This window comes from Natator depressus, chromosome 5 (genome assembly GCF_965152275.1).
Source record: "Natator depressus isolate rNatDep1 chromosome 5, rNatDep2.hap1, whole genome shotgun sequence".
Lineage (NCBI taxonomy): Eukaryota > Metazoa > Chordata > Testudines > Cheloniidae > Natator > Natator depressus.
Genome location: NC_134238.1, coordinates 4,994,901 through 5,016,817, shown reverse-complemented (window position 1 = coordinate 5,016,817; position 21,917 = coordinate 4,994,901). Strand labels below are relative to the sequence as shown.

At 42.4% G+C, this 21,917-nt stretch overlaps 1 protein-coding gene and 1 long non-coding RNA gene across 2 annotated transcripts in view; one reads left to right on the top strand and one right to left on the bottom strand.

Annotated features, from left to right (window-relative positions):
- KIF24 (kinesin family member 24) overlaps positions 1 to 21,917 on the bottom strand; it is a 40,231-nt gene that overhangs the window by 3,328 nt on the left and 14,986 nt on the right. The window contains exons 4-12 of the mRNA XM_074952269.1: positions 20,889 to 20,986; positions 19,205 to 19,420; positions 16,925 to 17,012; positions 14,771 to 14,892; positions 13,464 to 13,569; positions 10,762 to 10,833; positions 8,529 to 8,638; positions 5,225 to 7,687; positions 3,543 to 3,636 (exon numbers count right to left, since the gene is read on the bottom strand). Of these exons, the coding sequence (XP_074808370.1) occupies positions 3,543 to 3,636; positions 5,225 to 7,687; positions 8,529 to 8,638; positions 10,762 to 10,833; positions 13,464 to 13,569; positions 14,771 to 14,892; positions 16,925 to 17,012; positions 19,205 to 19,420; positions 20,889 to 20,986 (3,369 nt within the window). The remainder of the gene's footprint in view (positions 1 to 3,542; positions 3,637 to 5,224; positions 7,688 to 8,528; positions 8,639 to 10,761; positions 10,834 to 13,463; positions 13,570 to 14,770; positions 14,893 to 16,924; positions 17,013 to 19,204; positions 19,421 to 20,888; positions 20,987 to 21,917) is intronic.
- On the top strand, positions 1,789 to 14,835 carry LOC141987175 (uncharacterized). The gene is made up of 3 exons (XR_012639464.1): positions 1,789 to 1,953; positions 2,907 to 3,062; positions 14,793 to 14,835. It is a non-coding gene; the product is annotated as an uncharacterized LOC141987175 (long non-coding RNA).

The following is a 21,917-nucleotide window of genomic DNA, read 5'->3' as shown; positions in this document are numbered from 1 at the left end:
CTTATTTACAGTCTGCCTCCCTACTGCTCCCCCTGTACTTTTTTCTTCCAGTGAAGTTATTGCTGGCAAAGGGGGCTGGATCATAGATCGGGATGGTAACAGTCCTACATAACTATGGTATTTACTGGGTGCCAAATACAGTAGTAAGAAAAGCACATTTGAAATGGTCTCTGCTCTTGCCATTCTCCAGTTCAGCTGTCCCACCCTCTTCTCTCCAATCTCCAGGACAGATGCAACGCAAGCCCGTTCCTATCAATGCACCTCAGTCCTGACCTGGTGGGAATCAGCACTGTGACCGTCTCCACAGCCCATTCAATTGTAGGCCCCACTCAGCTGGGCTTGTCCATGCGATTTTTTGGGGGGGCAGGGAAGGTGGTGGGGATGGGCTGGTGATATCAATACCTGTATACGAAGAACTGAACGGAAACCTTTAGGTCACATGGTAGGAATTTGTGGTGTTGGTAAGAAAGCTCTGACTCAATCCCAAAGTAAATTTCAATTGAAGAATTGCTGTCAGCGATCAGTTACAGAGCACAGTAACTTAGAATCATTTGAACTGTGTGTTATGCGGTTTGGATGCGCTACAACTTCTTATAAGGGGATTTGTGTTTCTAGATTATTATTGTGTTAGGGATTATTCGTTGGTTTTATTACGGAAAGAATACTGCCTGTGTCAACCATTTTATTGGAAGGTTGTATCTGTGTCTCCCATGCACTTCCTTAGCTACATTCAAGACCCATGCCCGAGGGAAAAGAGATTGATGGGCAATAGGTGGGCTATTCTAGGAGCACCCCGAAACCTGTTTTTTGGGGTAACACACCACTGCCATGGACTCTTACTTGCCCATAGGGAGCAGGTGAATATATTTTCCAAGTCGCTTCCAGTGAATGACAGAAATTCAGGAGGAAAAACTTAAATATTTTAAAAAAGGAGAGCTGCCTCTGGCTAAACAAATGGAGTATTAAGATGCTGCTTGTCAAGCCCCTTACTGAACATCCCTGGAAACATTATTCAGTAAAGCAGCACCAGTGCTGTCAGCTGGAAAGCATGGTAGACTTGCCACATGGTGGCTCCCATTCTGAATTCTGTGAGGCAAGAGTCCCTGCAGCCACACTTGAAGTTTGAAGCTGTTTGGAATTAAAATGCCTTTGACAATAGGGGATTCAGAAGGGGAGCTTAGCTTCAGTGATACAGACAGAGAGCTGAAAAGGCAGCAAGACTTTGATCTGGGAAATGTAAAGTAAAACAATCCTGGGTTTAGAGGGGCTTGTTACAAAACCAGATGAGAGCTGTGTGCTTTTACAAGCAAGAGAAGAGGATAACCTGAGAGGACTGGCTGGTGATGATGCACGTAGGGCTGTGTGGATGCCTGCACAAGGTAATGGGACTAAAACCCAAGGTGCGGATTGTGATAGTTATCCAATTTCCTGTGATATCCTGGAGAAAACTGACTAAGTTAAGCCTTATTGAACTAAGTCTGAGTATTTTAGGAGTTCATTACAAATGCAAAGGAGTATGTATTATTGTGGGCCTGCATGGAACTTCTTTAGGAGGAAGACAGGATTAATGCAATCTCTGGGAAGTATTGTGAGCTTCAAAAAACTATGCTGAACAATGGAGCAGACCTGATTGATCTTTTGGGACAATATATGTGAAGTGGAATTCCTAGGAACTACTTAGGAGGAGGGGATTGCAGACTCCCTCATATGGACTCAATCTCTGAAGCTTTGCAGGGGCGGGGCAGGGTGCGGGGGAGGGGGTTTGCATGCTGCTCACCTGTTACATGAGGGAAGTTCACACACAAACTGAATAAAGGAGTAACTGACTTACTAATGAGTGTGCTTGTTCTGAGTGAAAGCTGTTATGAACTTGTGACCACAAAAAAACCCCTGGGTGGAGCTTGAAGGACTGATCACCACCTTGAGCGCTGGTTGCAGCTGGGGTGATCTCTGGTAAGCTTACTAGTATACATGCAGCTTCTTTAATTATTTTAATATATTTTCTCTGTAATGCTTTTACCTTAAGGATCAATGTATTTTCATAGAATGAGCTGGGTGATAACTTACTTGTGGTCAATTACACTGTTTACTCTCTCTGAGGAGAGAAGTGAAACAGGCCTGCTTAGGCAGTCTGTCTTTTGCTGGGGATATCACAACATAGTCTGGGAACTGTGCAGCCTGGAAATACCCTGATCAGGAGGGAGAGAGACATGGGTCTCCACCCCAGAGAGGGGATAGGAGAGGAGCCTGGAGTGGGAACCCTGCCTGGACCCTAAAGGGGGAATATAGGGGCAGCTACCCTGAACAGTGACAAGGATATCCTAAGGCAGTGGCTCTCAACCTTTCCAGACTACTGTATCCCTTTCAGGAGTCTGATCTGTCTTGCATACCCGCAAGTTTCACCTCACTTAAAAACTATGTCTGATTTTGTAAGCAAGTAAACATACCAAAGTGTCATAGCACAATATTACTGGAAAATTGCTTAATTTCTAGTTTTTACCACATAATTATAAGTCAATTGGAATATAAATATTGTACTTACATTTCAGTGTATAGTATGTAGAGCAGTATAAACAAATCATTGTCTGTATGAAATTTTAGTTTGTCCTGACTTCACTAATGCTTTTTATGTATCCTGTTGTAAAACTAGGCAAATATCTAGATGAGTTGATGTACCCCCTGGAAGACCTCTAGGTACCCTCAGGGGTACATGTACCCCTGGTTGAGAACCACTATCCTAAGGAATAAAGAAAAGGAGGACTTGTGGCACCTTAGAGACTAACCAATTTATTTGAGCATGAGCTTTCGTGAGCTACAGCTCACTTCATCTCACGAAAGCTCATGCTCAAATAAATTGGTTAGTCTCTAAGGTGCCACAAGTCCTCCTTTTCTTTTTGCGAATACAGACTAACACGGCTGTTACTCTGAAACCTATCCTAAGGAATCCGTAGTGTGACTGAGGGAAGCAAGCCAGAGCTGCGGTGATGGAGCAGGACACAGTGGAAAGAACTGGGTGAGCGAGGCCCTGCTGACTAGGAATCAGCAGATCTGTGGTGGGACAGGTAAGGGAATCCCAGGTGAGAGATTGATATGTGAGGACCTTTTACTAATGTCTATATACAGGGAGACATCATGTTTCACCAGTGTGCTGATTTTCTGAACTACTGACTGTAATTTGACCCACACGGCAGTGACAAAAGCTTCATGCGGGAAGTAGAAGCATTCTGAATGCTGTGATATCCCTGGAGACTGGTATGAGATAAGAAAAAGATGTTTTAACTTAAACTGTTCATAGTCAGCATGTCACTCTCAATCTCTAGCCAAGTAACTGGCAGAGTGGAGATCAGCCAAGGCACAACAAGCCTTGGAACTGAACAGTCTCCTAGAAATCTGACTCAGGTATCAGATAAGGTTCGGCTCCAAAAAAGCGGAGAGACTGAGAACGGGAATTGATGGGTAGGATGTCACTAATTCCGATTAATGCTCTTTAGGATTCTTACAGAAGTTCAGTGAGCACTGAAGTCATCATTTGAAACACTTACTGCTGCCGACATCTGATTTATCAAGGTCTCTTCCTTAAAACACAGGGATGCCATTTCATCCAGCTGCTCTCGATGGGCTTGAATCACAACCTGCCTAATTAACATAACAAAAAAATAATGATGGTTACATACCTCTCCGTGCCACCTGTAACAATTATTAGTGGGCTCTGACAAACTTCTAAGGAGAGGAAATTCCACAGATGGAGGGCTTCAGCTGGGAAAGCTCTGCCACTGAACATATTCCAGGCAAGATCTTCATGTCATGTACACCTATGTCGCTCCGTTGACTTTAGTGGCCTATGCCAACTTACATCAACTGAAAAGCTGGCCTGGGCATTTAAACAGGCTTCAGCTGCAAGCACTTCTCAGCTGGTCTTTGCTGTGATGACGGGGTACAAGAAAAGAAGAGTCTTCAACACCTTGAACTGAGTCTAGAAGTAAACAAGTAGCTAGTGCAGAGACTTTAGCACAGAAGCTATGTATTTATGCTGGCCCACACCACACAGAAGGTTGAGCAGCTACTTTCTGCACTAGTTTGAGTCCCAAGGACAGTGGATTGCAGTAGTCTAGCCATGGATGACTAAGAGGGGAGTGGCCCACAGCTTCTTGGCTAGTCATAGATGGCACAGTGGCCCATAATGCCTCTTACCAGCTGGAATCCAGGAGCAAAAATGCTGCCCAGTAGGACCTTGAGACTGTGAACCATGCTGGTGAAAGTCTGGCACGTGACCTTCCATACACAGTGCAGACACCTCTATTAACTCCTCTAGGTGCTTCTCTCTGCCAGCAAGCACTGCTTCTGTCTGAAAGGGGTTGAGTCACAGCCAGTTCATCTGGATCCATGTCTGTTAGATAATGGGAGGGCAATGTCTAGCTCAGAGGTGGGCAAACTCATATCCGGCCCGCGGGACCCTCCTGCCTGACCCCTGAGCTCCTGGCCAAGGAGGCTAGCCCCATCCCTCACAACCTCAGCTCACTGCGCCGCCGGCGCAATGCTCTGGGGGGCAGAGCTGCGAGCTCTTGCCAGGCAGCGCAGCTGTAAAGCCGCGGCCTGACCCGGTGCTCTGTGCTGCATGGTGGCATGGCTGGCTCCAGCCGGGCAGCCCGGCTGCCTGTCCTGGTGCTCTGGGCGGCGTGGCTGTAGTGCCGCCAGTCACTGGCGCTCCAGGCAGCGTGGTCAGGGAGCAGGGGGGGTTGGATAGAAGGTAGGGGAGTTCAGGGTGGTGGTCAGGGGGCGGGGAACAGGGGGGTTGAATGACAGCAGGGGCTTCAGGGGGGCAGCCAGGAAGGAGGGGGGGTTGGATGGGGCAGCGGGAGGCAGTCAGGGGCAGGGGTCCCGGGGGCAGTCAGGGGACAGGGGAGGGGCCCTCCATAAAATTTCAGAAACCCTATGTGGCCCTCAGGCAAAAAAGTTTGCCCGCCCCTGGGCTAGCTTTTACTATCTTGAATGTGGGTATCTGATTTCGCTATCTGGTTAGCTGGACTGGCCGTTTCATATTTGTTGCCGTAGGGATGCAGTAGTTATCTAACAACTTCTCTATATATCTGACTCCAAAAAGGTGTATGTACGTGTTTGTAAAATACATATAGCACCATATAAAACATTTAAGCAAAAGTACAATGTGTGTGGTCAGTGTCTCTAGTCCATGCAACAGAAGATAGTGTACTTGATACAAACTTACTGAGCCTTTCCCAGTGCTTCTCTGTTCCAGTTTGATGTTTCTGATGTATTGATCTGGTCGCTAATGATGGACGCATTTGGGCGAGTGTCTTGATTTGCTAATGATCTGATCTCTCTGGTAACGGATCTTGAATCCTGTTCCGCAGCACCACCACAGTCTTGGGTAAAAATACTTTGCATCAGTTTACTCTTAAGCAGCCCTATTTCCTCACCACTGAATGAAAACTTGAATGTATCTTCAGAATGGTTCAAGTCCTTGCTCCTGAATTCTGACCTGGGCTGCAGTGGGCTGCTTTCTCTAGAGGGGGATGAAGTTGTACACTCCACTCTTCCTGCATTCAGAATGGATGGGGCACAGGAAAAATAACCCTTTTCAGGCAAATCAGCATGTACGGTCTGAGACGTAGGCCCAATGTTGGGTCCTTTACCCATGCTAGATTTTTCTGGGCCGCTCAACAGGCTACCAGTGGTATTCTCAGCATCAGCATCATACTGCCTGCTGTTACCCAGGTATTTTCTGCACTTTAAGTTATGAGGAAACAATTCATCTTCATTCTCTCCACAAGGGTTTTTGACTCTGACAGATGCTGATGCTTCTGTCAAATCTTCATCTCGGACAAATAAACCATTAATAGAACTTTGACGTGTGTTCCACGGAGATGAACCTCCAAGGCTACAAGAAGGCTTTGCATCATGACAGGACTGTGAGAGCTGCTTGTTCTCAGTTTGTGGGGAGTGCTGCAGAGTGGACTTCCTTTCACCGTGGTACATTTGTTCACCCAGCCCAGGCATGCTCTCTGTTGGTGAGGCTTTAGTTCTAAGAAACTGCCTGGCCTCTCCCTCTAATCTTTTGCTGGGGCTACAGGTTTTTCTTTCCAACATCTGTTTCACTTGGAGAGTCTCTTCTTGATCAGCTGCCTCCTCACTATCAAGGAATGACCTTGTCAGAGGGGCCATCAGCTCAGAAGTGAATTCTGATGAAGTATTAGAAGCTCCACAGGGGCTAGCTCCATTTTTTAGTTTCTTCCCTTCTACGTTTCCTGCAACTGGAGCTTGTCCATCTTTGATGGATTCTTCCCTTTGTGCATGTGGAAGGCTGACCTTGTTGCATTTTGTAGTCCCCGAATCCAATGTGTGGAGAACATGGGGACTTTGTGTCCCCTTTTCTGGGAATGAGGAGCTTTCACCAGGATACACTAGATGTCGGTATTCGGATTTGTATTGCTTGTGATCAGCTGGTAAATCCTTGCTGTTTTTCCAGTTATGGACAAGTTCTTCCCGCAAGCAATAAGGTTTTTCTGCAGTATTATTGTTCACAGAAGAATCAATAGTGAAGTCGTCCTCTGTGCTCCACTCAGACTGAGTCTTGCTGCTTTCTCCATCTATAATAGGCTCCCCTGGTTCTGGAAATGTAAAGTCCTTCCCATAGTCCCAACTGTCATTAAGTTCATGCTCTTGTGTATGTGTTGCATGTTCAAACAATAAACCCTGTCTCTCTCGGCCTTTCTCCTCCTCACTTTCTTGTTCTCTCTGATGAAGGAAAAATGAAAGCTGGCTGCTCTCACTGGTGTTTCTTTTAACTTTCCTTTGGTTGGATATAGGTGAGAAAGAGTCTTCACTAAAATCACTGTCGTCCAGGTCTTCCAGCAGCATCCCCTCTTTGCATTGTGAGTCCGTGGGAGGAAGGCTCTGGTCTTGTTTAACTGTAATTTCCTGGGGCTTGTATTGGGCTAAAAACCTCTCAAGTGGTTGATAGTTCAACTTCTGCTGTAGAATAGGTAGCTGCTGAAACTGCTGGTGGTAAAGGCGCAAATGTTGTTCCCTTTCTTTCTGATGTGGAGGGAGATTTGCCCAAGTTTCAATGCATGGTTTAGTAAAAACATTTGCATAGCGCTGACTGCTGTCTGATGGGTGATTGCCATCTCCAAAGGAAAAGCCATCTCTGGAAATGAGCTGCTTTTGTACAGGTTGCACTGTCTGTATTTTCAGGCATCTGACAGGTTGTTTATCTTGAATACAATTATCTCCTTGGCCATTCTCTTTTGTCTCTGGGACTGCAGCTGCTGCGACAACAAAATCTTTTCCAGTGTGATGCTTCTCAGATGGCAGTGTCAGATCATCAATCTTTTTCTTCACGGGATGCCCTATCTTTAGCATTCCTTTAATGGGACTGGTGCGACTGAGCCATGGTGAGCTCTGATTTCCTTTGTGGACATGACCCTTGGCTCCTTTTGGGGTAGAGGAAAAAGGGACATTGGTTGGATGGAACACTGAAGGGGATGCCTTTATTCTCAAAGAACTTAAAGGATGATGGAGTCCTAGTTTTACTTTCTTTGGAGAGCTCTTATCTCCCATGTGCGTGGAAGGAGAGTTCTGGATACGTTTTGGAGATACATTTCCAGCTATCCGACATCTGTTTGTGACAGGGGTACAACATTTAATCCCTTTCTTTAGTTCTTTTACCCTGTAAATAAGGACTGTGCATTAGAAAAATTAAATGTTTTCAAATAATTTACAATATCATTAGAGCAAACTAATACTTTGGTACATTAAATATTGACTTCAATGTCACAATTTGGATTTTAATCATTGGCTAATCCATGGAGGCATCAGATCATCAGCTGCTGCAAACCTCCACAGAAGTAACTGCATTTCTGTAGCAGTTTCAATGGGGAACAATAACAATACACAACAGTTTTAAATTAGGAAGTGAAGAATACCTCTGACCAATTTAAACTGAAGGAAATTGTATCTACTTCTCCTCTCCTCAAAACCCCTCCTCAAGACCCACGTCCATCTTGATGTCTATAGGAAATTAATGAACTAACATGGCTTTTGGTGATAGCTGATATCAAGAACATTTTTGATTGTCTCTTATCTTTCTCCTCCACCCTTTTCTGTGTTGCTTGTGTTCGGAGTCCTTGACCCGAAGAGTTCACAATGCATCTTCCTCTGGGTACGGACAGCATCTAACATATTCCGGGAAGTACCATCATACAAATAAAACTAGAGTTTGTCAAGGATGTTGGGGTTATCAACCTTACTGTTATGAGGAGTACCATGAGATTTGAATCACTACAAGCTGTTAGGACCTAAATTATGTATCATCTGAAAGAAGAATTTAAAACACCCATGAGAATTAAGTGCCCCAATAGAATAGTGTAGCAGATGATTATATTTATGCACTGTAAGATGCATTTTTTGCTCTTTGCCCTAAGAACTCACCAGTTGATGCAATCCAAATATTTTCATCTCAAACCATAACTCCTTTTTGACTCTCAACATGGAAAATTTAAGTCACCTACCTGTCAGCATATCGTAATGTGTTCAGGGTGTGTTCCGTAGCTATGTGACTAGGTGACACATTAGCTATCATACACGTCTTAGAATTTCCAATGAAAGAATCTTTTAATACCTTGGAGGAGGAGGAAAAATATAGCTTAAGATTCTCAGCAACTAATGTATTTCTTTTAAACAATCCAGTTTAACAGTTTAGAACCAAGTGTCCCTCTCTTCTCCCACCTAAACAACTTGCCTCTGTTGTGATTTTTTTTCATATAAGATTTAAACTGAATTCAAGTGTTGAATCTGTCCTTTAAACAAGCCCATTTTCTTACTGGGCACCCCAAAAGTGCCGGTGTGTTTGGGAGAATAAAGCATATGTTACAATTAGAGTAACGTGATCCTGATTACAGCTTGCATGATAGTACTACAAAGAATGTAATCACGAGACTATCTCTAAGTGGTTGTCCACCATATGAACATCTCAGAACAACTGATCTACAAGATTCTCCATATAGAACTTCACACAGGAATAAAATAACTTTATCCTGGAGTTTAGTGAACTCTCCACCACACCATTCATAAAATCATAGAATATCAGAGTTGGAAGGGATCTCAGGAGGTCATCTAGTCCAATCCCCTGCTCAAAGCAGGACCAATCCCCAACTAAATCATCCCAGCCAGGGCTTTGTCAAGTGGACCTTAAAATCCTCCAAGGCAGGAGATTCTACCACCTCCCTAGGTAACCGATTCCAATGCTTCACTATCCTCCTACTGAAAAAGTTTTTCCTAATATCCAACCTAAACCTCCCCCCACTGCAACTTGAGACCATTACTCCTCGTTCTGTCATCTGCCAGCACCGAGAACAGTCTAGATCCATCCTCTTTGGAACCCCCTTTCAGGTAGTTGAAAGCAACTATCAAATCCCCCCTCATTCTTCTCTTCTGCAAACTAAATAATCCCAGTTCCCTCAGCCTCTCCTCATAAGTCATGTGCTCCAGCCCCCTAATCATTTTTGTTGCTCTCCGCTGGACGTTTTCCAATTTTTCCACATCCTTCTTGTAGTGTGCGACCCAAAACTGGACACAGTACCCAAGATGAGGCTTCACCAATGTCGAATAGAGGGGAATGATCACATCCCTTGATCTGCTGGCAATGCTCCTACTTATACAGCCCAAATTGCCATTAGCCTTCTTGGCAACAAGGGCACACTGTTGACTCATATCCAGCTTCTCGTCCACTGTAAGCCGTAGGTCCTTTTCTGCAGAACTTTTGCCTAGCCATTGGGTCCCTAGTCTGTAGTGGTGCATAGGATTCTTCCGTCCTAAGTGCAGGACTCTGCACTTGTCCTTGTTGAACCTCATCAGATTTCTTTTGGCACAATCCTCTAATTTGTCTAGGTCCCTCTGTATCCTATCCCTACCCTCCGGTGTATCTACCACTCCTCCCAGTTTAGTGTCATCTACAGACTTGCTGAGGGTGCAATCCACACCATCCTCCAGATCATTAATGAAGATATTGAACAAAACCGGCCCCAGGACCAACCCTTGGGGCACTCCGCTTCATAACGGCTGCCAATTAGACATGGAGCCATTGATCACTACCTGTTGAGCCCGACAATCTAGCCAGCTTTCTATCCACCTTATAGTCCATTCATCCAGCCCATACTTCTTCAACTTGCTGGCAAGAATACTGTGGGAGACCGTATCAAAACCTTTGCTAAAGTCAAGGAATAACCCATCCACTGCTGTCCCCTCATCCACAGAGCTAGTTATCTCATCACAGAAGGCAATCAGGTTAGTCAGGCATGATTTGCCCTTGGGGAATCCATGCTGACTGTTCCTGATCACTTTCCTCTCCTCTAAGTGCTTCAGAATTGATTCCTTGAGGACCTGCTCCATGATTTTTCCAGGGACTGAGGTGAGGCTGACTGGCCTGTAGTTCCCCAGATCATCCTCCTTCCCTTTTTTAAAGATGGGCACTACATTAGTCTTTTTCCAACTTCTGGGACCTCCCCCAATAGACAATTCCCCAGGGAGTGAGTAACTGTTGCTTTTGCTGTCAGCTGGCATTAACCTTGTGAATGCTTATGTTTCCTTTATAATCCGAATGAATGCTTGGGAAGCTATGCAAGTGTCCAGTCTCCAACGGGTTAACAATATGCAGTCACCAAATCATGGCTTATTTAATTTTATTACTATCATTTCAACTCTGTTCAGTGAAGTGTCAATCACTGGCTTGGTTTTTGGTTTTACCTGAGTTAATTTGCTTTGCCGGAAAGGAGTATGAGCGTGTTCCTGATCCAGAGCCCGAATACATTCCTTTAACTAAAAAGGGGAGAGAGAGAAAAAAATGTATTGAAACGGTACCCAAAACTATGAGAGTTCACTATTTCCCCTATCACCCTTATATCCTTAGAACAGACAGCAGCAGACTACGCTTCCTTACACTAAGGAGTGGGGAAGGCTGCCGGCTTCCGGAGACCCACAGATAAACATATGCACAATAACACTTGCAGTCTTAACATCTGAGTGACTATTTCACCATCCCATAACAAGAGAGTCCCTTTGGCAGATTAATAATGGACACACACAAAACATTAGGGCTACACTTTCAACACAGAGAGTGGGATTTAGCTATAGAACTCCCATTAAAATTAATGGGACCTGAGCAGCTAAATGCAAGTGTGCCTTCCTGAAAAAGGTACCCATGATCTATTTTCTTGTTAATAATTATCAGCAAGAACAGCATGTAATCTTGGAGAAACATCTGCCTCTTGATTTGTTCGTTGCCTATTAAAAGACTGATATTTTCAAATGTCCATCTCTTTTTACCATGTGTCTTCACCAGCACAAGTAAAAGTGTGTCACAATCCATACCAGACTCGGATGCTTTCTACGATTGAGAAAATGAACCATGGGCCCACTGCGGGAAGCCATTACTAGTGAGAGTACTAGCAGTGACAGGAGAAAATATCTTGAGACAGATTACAGTACTGTGGTAGTAACTCTAGCTTGAGACAGACACTGCATTCTTAATGGGACACCATCCACTTCAAATCACTTTTTTTTTCTGAATGTATTTTAATTATTGTTAGAAATTACACTTAAGAGGCCTCTAATTGAAAGAGATTCTCTCTCTATTTTAGGGTTTTATACTGCTTACCATAACAAGTATCTGAGCACCTTCCACATGAAATCAATAGCAACAAAGTCCCTAGTGAATGTTACAGATTTTAAAGCCAAAAGTGACCATTATGATCATCTAATCTGAGCTACTAACATAGGCCAGAGAACCTCATCCAATAATTTCTGCACTGAGCTCATAAACTTCTGTTTGAGCTATAGCAGATCTTTTGAAAAGACATCCAGCCTTGATTTGAAGAGTTCAAGTGATGGAGAATCTGCCACAGTCCTAGGTAAGTTGTTCCAATGGTGAATTATTCTTAAAATTCTATGGTATTTCTCCCTTTTTGGGGTAAAAATTCTGCTTGGGGTAGGGTTCAATGGTAGACCCCTGTGATCGCACCTTCAGAGGAGATTAGAGAAGAAAAGTTTCTCTTTTCAATTTATTCACAAATTGCTTTGTAATGCACCTTTAATCAGTTTCACTCTGTCTTGCACAGTCAATTTTTTCTAATTTGTGTGGGTTATTCACACAACAAGAAGTAAAAGAAAAATCCGACTCTAAAACCACAAAAGTTGGTAGGGAGACTCATGGGCGGGATTTACTCCTTCTAACAGGAAAATACTTTAAATTCATAAACTCACTAATATCAGGTTGACTCTCTCTCTTTAAACACTTGTTTCAATGAGCTTATAAATGTCTTCATAATATTTCCTTTCAGCATGAAAAGTCTCATGCTTTTTCCCTGTCCCAAAGGGAAGTTTTCTGGAAAGTATGATAAAAATTCATCCAGATTTTCTGGAATTACAGTAGAATCAAAGAGTTACGAACACCACAGGAATGGAGGTTGTTCGTAACTCTGTACAAAACATTATGGTTGATCTTTCAAAAGTTTACAACTGAACATTGACTTAACACAGCTTTGAAACTTTATTATGGAGAAGAAAAATGCTGCTTTTCCTTTATTTTTTTAGTAGTTTATGTTTAACACAGTACTGTACTGGATTTGCTCTTTTTCTTCCTTTTGTCTCTGCTGCTGCCTGATTGTGTACTTCCGGTTCCAAATGAGGTATGTGGTTGACTGGTCAGTTCGTAACTCTGATATTTTACTGTATGAGAACAGAGACAATCAGGGGAATGGTTTTCCTCCCACTTTTCAGAGGCATAATTTTGCATTCCGATAACAAAATAAAAGGTGTTGTACACAAATATTACAATCAGGTCCACCACATAAAAATCACACAGCAGTGTGAAATGTAAAATATTTACCTGCATATATGACTCAAGTTGATGGAGATACGGTTGTTGTAGGAACCCTGGATCTAAATTGCCTGATTTCTGTGTCCTGTAACAGTTTTTTGTGGTATACTAATGGACAATGGTTCCAACCATTTGTTCTTGGGTATTAGAATGTGTTTATATGCACACAGAGTTGATATTATCACCATAATAATAATAAATACTCTCCAATTCTAGAGGGCCTTTCAGTAGTGGATCTTAGTGTTTTTACAAACCTGCATTAAGCCTCACAGAAAAAGAGAACATGAATTTACTATAGAAAATATGGCATGGACTTACGATAAAATATCTGACTTTTCAGTGTTATTTTAATCTGGCTGTAGGAATATATTTAAAAAGTTGTTTTTCCTCACAAAGTCTTTTTCTTCTAATCGGATTCATGACTAGAGAGCAATTTAATTGTCAGCATTTAGCATTGTGTATTTTCCATTGAGATCCATCCACATGTTACTTCCTTGTTTACTGTCAGTCTAAGAACCAACCTAAAGAACAATAATTACAAAAACCTTCTCTACAAATGTGAGTAACCTACAGCTAAAAGGCTTTGGTTTATTTCTGCTCCTTCCATTTTTGTTTGTTTGTCTGAGTCTCTGGCATCAGCTGCCCTCTCGCTGCCAGCCAAGTCAATGAAAGAGATCCTAGAAAAAACAAAAAGATGGTTTTACTTTAGCTTCTTTTTTTAAGCTGATAGCAGGAACACACTATGCCATCAGTAGAAAGATTAAATATTACTACCATAAAACAGGGGGAAATACCCACTGCAAGTGTCTCAGAGGCATCACAGTAATGAAATACCAGCAGCTACTGGAACAGAGTCAGAGCATTCTGGCACTGTAACAGACAGTCATAACAGGAAGTCTAATTACTTGTGATGAGAGTGCGCCACGGTTTAATGGAGCAGCTATTTCAGGTATAACACATTCCCATCTCTAGATGATCACAATGCCAGTAATTTGAGAGAGAACACAGATTACTTAAAAAAGAATAACTTTTTGGGTCTCCTTCCAGCTAAAACAGATGTTTCATTCCAGTGTTCTCTGTCCTAATCAGATAGAAATGCAGTGCAGTTTATAAAGCCAATTAAAGGGAACTAACTGATGCACTGAATTGTCAGATGGTTTCAGAGCTAATGTATGTTCCTGCTGATCTTTTTTCCCTCAAGATCTCCATTTGTTCTCATATTCTTCCCTAACTTTCCTCTTTTGGCTGCTAGCTATTTTACCGATCTCTAATTTCTCCCTCTATCTTCCTCTTCTTCCACAATATCCCCACCCTCTCCTACTATCACCTGCATCCCTCCCAGCTTCGTCACTCCTTCAATAACTAAAAACATGGCACACCTACATAACCACATATCCTTCTCTTTGTAATCTTATGCACTCTTCCTCCCTCCTTCTTCCCCACCCTCCCAATTATTTGTTGCTCAGACCTGCTCTCTTGTCTTACAGTTAGAATAAGCTCTTTGGGATAAAGATTGTATTTTACTTGTTTGGAAGGTGCCTACCATATTTTTTTTTTGACATCCAAAAATAATAATAAGCAGCTGACCATCTTTTCTCTGACTAGGTGGGAAGGATACCCACTTACTGCTGCAACCAATGGCCATTCAGTAAGGACCTCTGGTACTGGGTCACTATTCTACACAGCCCAGGAGCTCAGCAAACACACCTGCAAATCACAGCTTGTATCCTGACTGTCCTTGCACTTGACTGCTTCACTACCACTTACTAACCATCTATGGCTGCTCTGCCATTGCAGATGTGCACGGTCTCATTTAAAGCCAACAGGATGAAATTGAAATGTCTCTATCAAATTCGATAAGTCAGCTTCCAACCTCACCTTCCACGCATTCTGTTTGCAGAGTCTTTAATTTGAATCTGGATGATAGCATGAGAACGGGAGGAATCTGAGTTGACTCCAGTCGCCCCAGTGCTACGCTCCTTCCCACCCTTCAAAATTACCTGGAAAACAAACGGGACAAAACAAAGGTAAATTGTACATACAAAACATGCACACTATTCATGTAGTATATTGATTCAGAACCCCATTTATTGGTATTCAGTGCGGCTGACAAAGGGTTTATAAAGTGAGACCATTCATAAGAATGTCAGTGTATTGAACTTCCATTCCTATTTGTTAAATTACTACAATACAAAATCACATGGAATAAATGTATGGTGGAAATGAAAATAACAAAATGAGGCTTCAGAGGTTACCGTTGGACTCATGAGCAGGATGATTTTTAAAAAAAATTCATGTTCTAATCTCATTGAAAGGTTTAGTCAGCCAGAAATCTAAGAGGCAAGTAATGTGTGACACCAAGTGCCAATCCACTCATCCATCCCTGTACCCAGGAGCAAATGAAACATTGTCAAAGCAAGCAGCAAGGTTGACGTGATCAATTATACTCAGATTTAACTACCAAGAACGGAACAAGGTGAGAGGTGGAAGATGGGTTAAGGGCCTTCTGGGCTACAACTCTGGATAATTCTCTGTCCCAAATCTCTGAAGAGTCACAAGATTGCTTCAGCGAGCCCACCAACAATGGGCATCGCAAGGAAACAAAACAGAGTCTATATTTTAGTTTATGGAACAATAAGAATACAATAAAATGTCAACCTAGCAAAATCAAACCACTCTTTAGATACAAATATACAGTATTCATGCCTTCTGCTGGACATCCACTCTTAATCAGCAATCTAGCTGGCTGCTATAGCTCCTGAATATTTGTTAAACCAGAGCTAAATTCAGGGAAGAGTTTGTGAACAGAAGCCAATGCAGCAGTAAATAATGAATAATCATGAGGTATGCATTGAAGACTCTTCTAATACATTTGGTAGCATGCTATTCAAGAGCATCAAATGAGTCTAAAGGCTCTTTTGAACACAGAAAGAGCCTATGGACAATATGAAATGAGCTGTTTTGCCAAGATATCTGTGAGAACAAAACCATGTAATAACTCTTCTGTAGGCAGGATGTGATAATACAGAGGAATGTATTAATCTACTGTATACCAGATCTGCACTCGAATTTGCAGAAATGTCTCCACCGTATCCTGTGCTTAGAGTTAATGGAAAAACAAAACCCCAGAAGATAGTGTCTGTCAAGTGGTGTATAAATGGACAATATTGTTCCAAGTCCTAAACAATAAGTCAACTACACTATCAGGTAATAGTTTTCAATTCCTTACTGAGCTGAATAACGTAGCTGGAGTCAACGTACCTTAGGTCAAGTTACCACGGGGAGACGACGGGAGAAAATCTCCCATTGACTTACCTTACTCTTCTCGTTGTGGGTAGAGTACAGGGGTTGACTGGAGAGTGATCTACAGTCGATTTGGCGGGTCTTTACTAGACCCACTAAATCGACTGCCAGTGGATCGATCCCCGCAGTTGTGTAGACCTGCCCTAATGCTATCAACTTTTCAGATCAGCCATCTGTGTCTTGTTTGCCAAATGCAGTGCATGCCAGTTTGTAAAGTTTTACTTACATTTTCCTTTTAGAACTATTTTTAGTGATGTAAGGTTAATGCAAAAATATTTCATAAATCTCTTCTGCAAATATGGATATAGCCATTTTTTTTATATTCCAAGATATTTCAGGGTTGGTTTTGCTGGGATATTGTCATTTCTTGGGTGGTTCATTCAACCTCATGGCAAAGATCCCACCTGAGGTGTGGCCATAGCAGTGACAGCTCCAAGTCAGCTTTTCATGTGCATCACTGTAACTTGTCTTAGCTGCATATGAACTCATTCATTAAAGGCAGTTTTGAAAGTGTCCCTTCGTGCTCTGCTGTGGCCACCAAGCTGTTCAGAGTTGTACTGATGCTCTTTTTGAGTCCCATAATGGAATGCACATGTGTACATTATACAACCTGGAGCAGCAACACCTGCGTATGCCAAAAATGACCTTCTCCACTCCACGGTAACCTATTTGATAAGTTAGTGCAACAGAGGCTTTAGAAGATAAAATAAGCATTAACAATCAAATTACCTCTAATAGTAGGTCTACAGTATCCACTTGAACCTCACGCAGGCCAACTATTTGTACAACATGCTTACTATCTTCTCTTGCAAAAAGTCTGCAGAGGAAACAACAGGGCTTAGTAGAAAAGGGTTATTCTGAAGAAAGTCTTATACAGTAGTAATGATTCTGCCTACACGTCAGTGCTATAGAATAGTGGTGCTCAACCTTTTTCAGTCACGCCACCCCATTACCAGTAATGGAATCTGTCCGTGCCCCCACACTCCCCCATGACCACATAGCCAAGGCTTTCTCAGCAGTGGAGCTTGGGCTGAAGGCAGAGGTGGGGAGCGGAACTGGGAATGGGAGAGGAGCTGGGGCTGGTGTCAGAGCTGGTCTGGGACCAGAGCAGGGGGTGGAATGGACCTGCTGCTGGAGCTGGGCTGGAGGTGGACAGGGAGTGAGGGCAGAGCTGGGCCTGGAGACAGTGCTGGACTGGGGGCGCAGCAGGTCTGGAAGTGTGGCACTCCCACCCTGCCCCCCAAGGGGGCTGGCCCAGCCCCTGCTGCGCACCTGGAAGTGTGGCACTCCCTCCCTGCCCCACATGGGGGCTGGCCCCAGCCCTGCCACATGCCTCCCCGAATGTTCCTCCAGGGGGCACGCCCCACAGTTTGAGAGCCACTGCTACAGAGAAGTACTGCAAGGAGTGACTAGCAAGGCAATGAATCAGGTTGTCATTGATATACCACCTGTCATGTATAATATGTACTTTTCAAATTTCACTGTTAAAGGGACACTGGAAGTGTGTATTAGCTGGATGTTCCTGCTAAAATGATCAGCACTGAAATAGTTAATGATGGCATTTAAATTGCCATCTTTAGATTTCAGAGTTCACACCTCTCTGAGAGCTTTTGTTTCAGGCTGCCTCCAGGCTCAGGAAGATCACACTGCATCACTTAACCTTGAAAACATGAATTGAGTATATCTTCACAATCATGAAGGCTCAAATTCGTTTTAATGACAGCTTAGGTTCTGGAACATAGTTCTGTGGCAGTAGGTGGATTCTGCAGCAGATCCGACAGCTGCAGAATCAGAGTACATGAGTGACTCTCTGCTACAAATTACAGAGAAGTGAATGTTATGGTATAGTTGGTAATACCAGCTGGTTGGCTTACGTCCAAGGAAACAGCCCTATGGACTATAGCTCAACATCAAGAAGGCCTTTAAAAAGGGCTGTAGGAGAGCCAACACAGAGAAACATGCTTGCCTCATGATAAGGCACAGACTCTCGGAAGCACAAGGAAGCCTCTTTGCACTGCACTGCATTGCAGCATGCTCTCAAAGTGCACTCCCCTCAAGAGCCCCAGTGGTTCCCGCTGAAAGCTGAAACCATCCTGCCAGGCTTTTATTATTCAGCAGAATTTAGCCTGAATGTTATCTTGTTTCGTTGTGTTTAGATATTTTCGGTCAGGTAAGTTTTTTTTATCTGAGGAACATCTTGAGTTCTTTTGATTTTCCTTGGGTTTAGCTTATCCAATGAAGTGAGCTGTAGCTCACGAAAGCTTATGCTCAAATAAATTGGTTAGTCTCTAAGGTGCCACAAGTCCTCCTTTTCTTTTTGCGAATACAGACTAACACGGCTGTTACTCTGAAACCTTGGGTTTAGTGCCACTGTACTGACCTAGATACTTTTGCTACAGAATTATTAATGTCCGCACTCCAAGTCACACCCTCTTCAGAAAAGAGATTAGTAAACAGCCATCTTGGGGGAGTCGGGGGCCCCACCGCACTGCCAGGGTTGAGAGAAGACTGAGGAGCAGTTTGCATTTTTTCCTTCCTATGGGACTCCTATCCGTAATTCATTCTGCTTATTTTCAGCTGCTTTGTGCTACTCAACTGTTCCTAGAGTGTGTAAAATTCCAGTTCAATCTCAGGTTACCTCGCTAAAGAAAGGTGAAAAGCTAATGTGACTCTGCCACATGATACTGTCTTATCACTGTTCATCACAAGGGGTGAAGCCTGGCAGAGTGTATCTAATACAGAGTTCATCTCTCAGATTTGTGTCTTTGCTTGGATTGATTTTATTCCTGTAGAAATAACACAAAGGGGGAGTGTCTATATATGCTACAAAATTTAGGGCCAGATTCTACTATGTTTACTCACATTGAGCAATACCTTACTCCATAAATAGCTCCATTTAAATCAGTTTCACTTATTAGAAAACTTAATTCTGTTCAATCCAACTCCATAATGAAATAAACTGATTTATCATCCTTTTTTCACAGCAATGTGTCTCTTTTATTTAAATACCTTCTCCTTCCATTTAGCAGGTCATAAAGCTGTCCACAGTAGATCTCATAAAAACTGATCCATACATGGAGCTCTCTCCTTGACTGGGATGCCTCTAGTTGTCTAAAAATGTCTTTAGCAGCCAGTGCATAGAGTCCTGGGTTCTGGTGACTCCCTATCATAGTGTAAGTCTTGCCAGCACCAGTCTGTCCATATGCAAAGCAAGTGGCGTTGCCTCTGTAAAGATAATTTTTATTTTTAGTACTACATCTGATCCATTGAGGTCTATTAAAAGAGATTCTGCAATATTAATATCTACACACACTGCTGACCCTCAGTGATGGGATTTTATCATGCATATCCATCTGTTATATCAGAGATTCTCAAATTGTGTTCTGTGGAGAGGGGGTAGAGACACAGCGCTGGCTCTTGTCCTTGTTTCCAGGTGCTAAAATGACATTAAAAGAAGCTAAAAATACATTAAAAACTTTTGCAGTATTACTTTTCCACATAAACAATTGTAGCTACCACAGGGATGTTATGTGATCAGGAGTGGGGGAAAGGACTGATTGTGAACTGAAGGAGAGCAGGTCTGCATGATTATGAAAGCAAGGAGTAGGGTGTCCATGAAGCCACTTCCATATTAACATATGGTCCACTCAATGAAAAAAGCTTAACAACCCTAGCACTACACTTTGCATGTTGAAGTTTGCTTACCTCAGTTTACTCTCAGTTGCTATATTTTTGTCTATGGGTGTATCACTTTAACCTTACATGAACAAAGTCCATAAAATGCAAACTAATTCTCAGTGACTACACAGCAAGTTATCCTCCCCTCTTAGATCTCCCTCCCCTTTTCCCAAGGGCCTGATTCATGTAAATCCAACAATGAGAACACTGGTGATAGAATTTCTGGCCCAGCTGATGACACTTGGAGCTTCTTGATAACAGAAAGCTTCATCTTGTTCATTTTCCAGTATAGACATGTAATTCCTTTCCATCAAGAGGTCACAATGAAATTATGACCTATTCAAGCTTGCTGTTCTCTGTACTCAAATACAATTATACATGTAAAACCACCCTGATTTTTCCATTAACCAGAAAGTATATTATAAGTCTCTCTCTAAATAGAAATAAGTAAATAAAATAAAGATAAACCACAGCTTTATTGATAAAGTTTATAATTCCTTTATACTACTATGAACTATATAAGTACATTTCAAAGTGCTTTACAAACATTCTCACAACAGTCCCATGAAGGTGTTTTATTTCTCTTTCACAGATGGGTAAACTGAGCAACTGAGTTCTGTGGGACTTACTCTAAATCACGAGGATGTCTGTCAGAGCAGAGAATTAGGATCCTGGAATCCTGACACCGAATCTCTCATTCTAACTAGACCAAACTGCCTCCCTAGTAATCCTGGGTGTCTGAGTGTGCACCCCTTCTGCAGACAAATCTCCCACTGAATACAAGGGGAGTTTTGCCTGAATAAGGACTGCAAGGTCAGGCCCTTTGTTTGTCAAAATTGTATACACAGACATTTTTCTATATTTTATGTACACATACACACAACCTTAAACAGGGTAAGTGGAAAAGGTGAAATTAATGTTTTTTTAGAGAAAACTTAAGTTACACATCAAAGTCATACATGAAAAATGAAAACTAAAAGGATAAAAGGAATAAATGTAAGCAATGGCTCCCTACCCGTTAAAAATGTGCTGAATGAGGGGGTGAGCAGTCTTCATATACACATCCTGATTGGTACATGCCTCCCCAAAGACTTCATCAAAATAAAAAACATGCTGAAAAATAAATATGATTTTTATACTAAAGGAAATTTCTCTCAGTTCTCCTTTACTCCATAATGTGTAGCACATGCTATGGATCTGATCCACCGCTAACTAAAGTCAACAGAAGTTTTTTCATTGACTTCAGGAGGCTTTGGAGCTGGTCCTAAGTGACCAAGTAAAACTCACTTTTTAGCAGCATCAAGCCACAACCCACCAAAAAATAGAATATGGAAGTAGAAAATTAAGAGAAGATTCTGTTCCCTGCCCCCCCCCCCATCATCTTCAAGCATAATGTACAGCAGCCAAGAAACAAAAGCATGAGTGTAACTTAAAAACAAAATTAATCTATTTATGAAATGAACCAACCCACAGCAACACAGTATGGTTATATAGTAGACAGGATCAAAATCAGGTCATAGATCCATTGTGATCTACATTAGCTATTCCACACACTTAAAATGTGTGCTGGAGAGGATCAAACCATTCGCATGCAAAGCTGGATTTTACTATCTGAGAAGTAGAACTCCTGCACTTAGGACCTGATCCAAAGCCCACTGAAGTCCATGAAAACATATTTTTGATTTCAGTGGACTTTGGATCAGCCCCTTATAGATTTTAAATTTTGCTTATTGGGGTTGCTCTCACTTCAGTGAGGGCCCCAGTGGGACAGCATCTGTAACATTATACTTCAGTACAGTACAAACAAAACAGCGCTGGGTAATCTCAAATAGAAGAGTTGCAGAACTGATGACTACATGAATTATGCATAGATGATCCATACGAACATACATGCAAATCTAAATCAGTTTCAGTAAGGCTATGGCATATTTCTGCTTGCACGACCAGTGATTTATAGCAAGATTTGTTTTGACAGTATTGCCAGAATATAATTTAGCTGGGGAGATTTATTTTAGCATTTAGATGCCAAGGTGATAGGCATTTA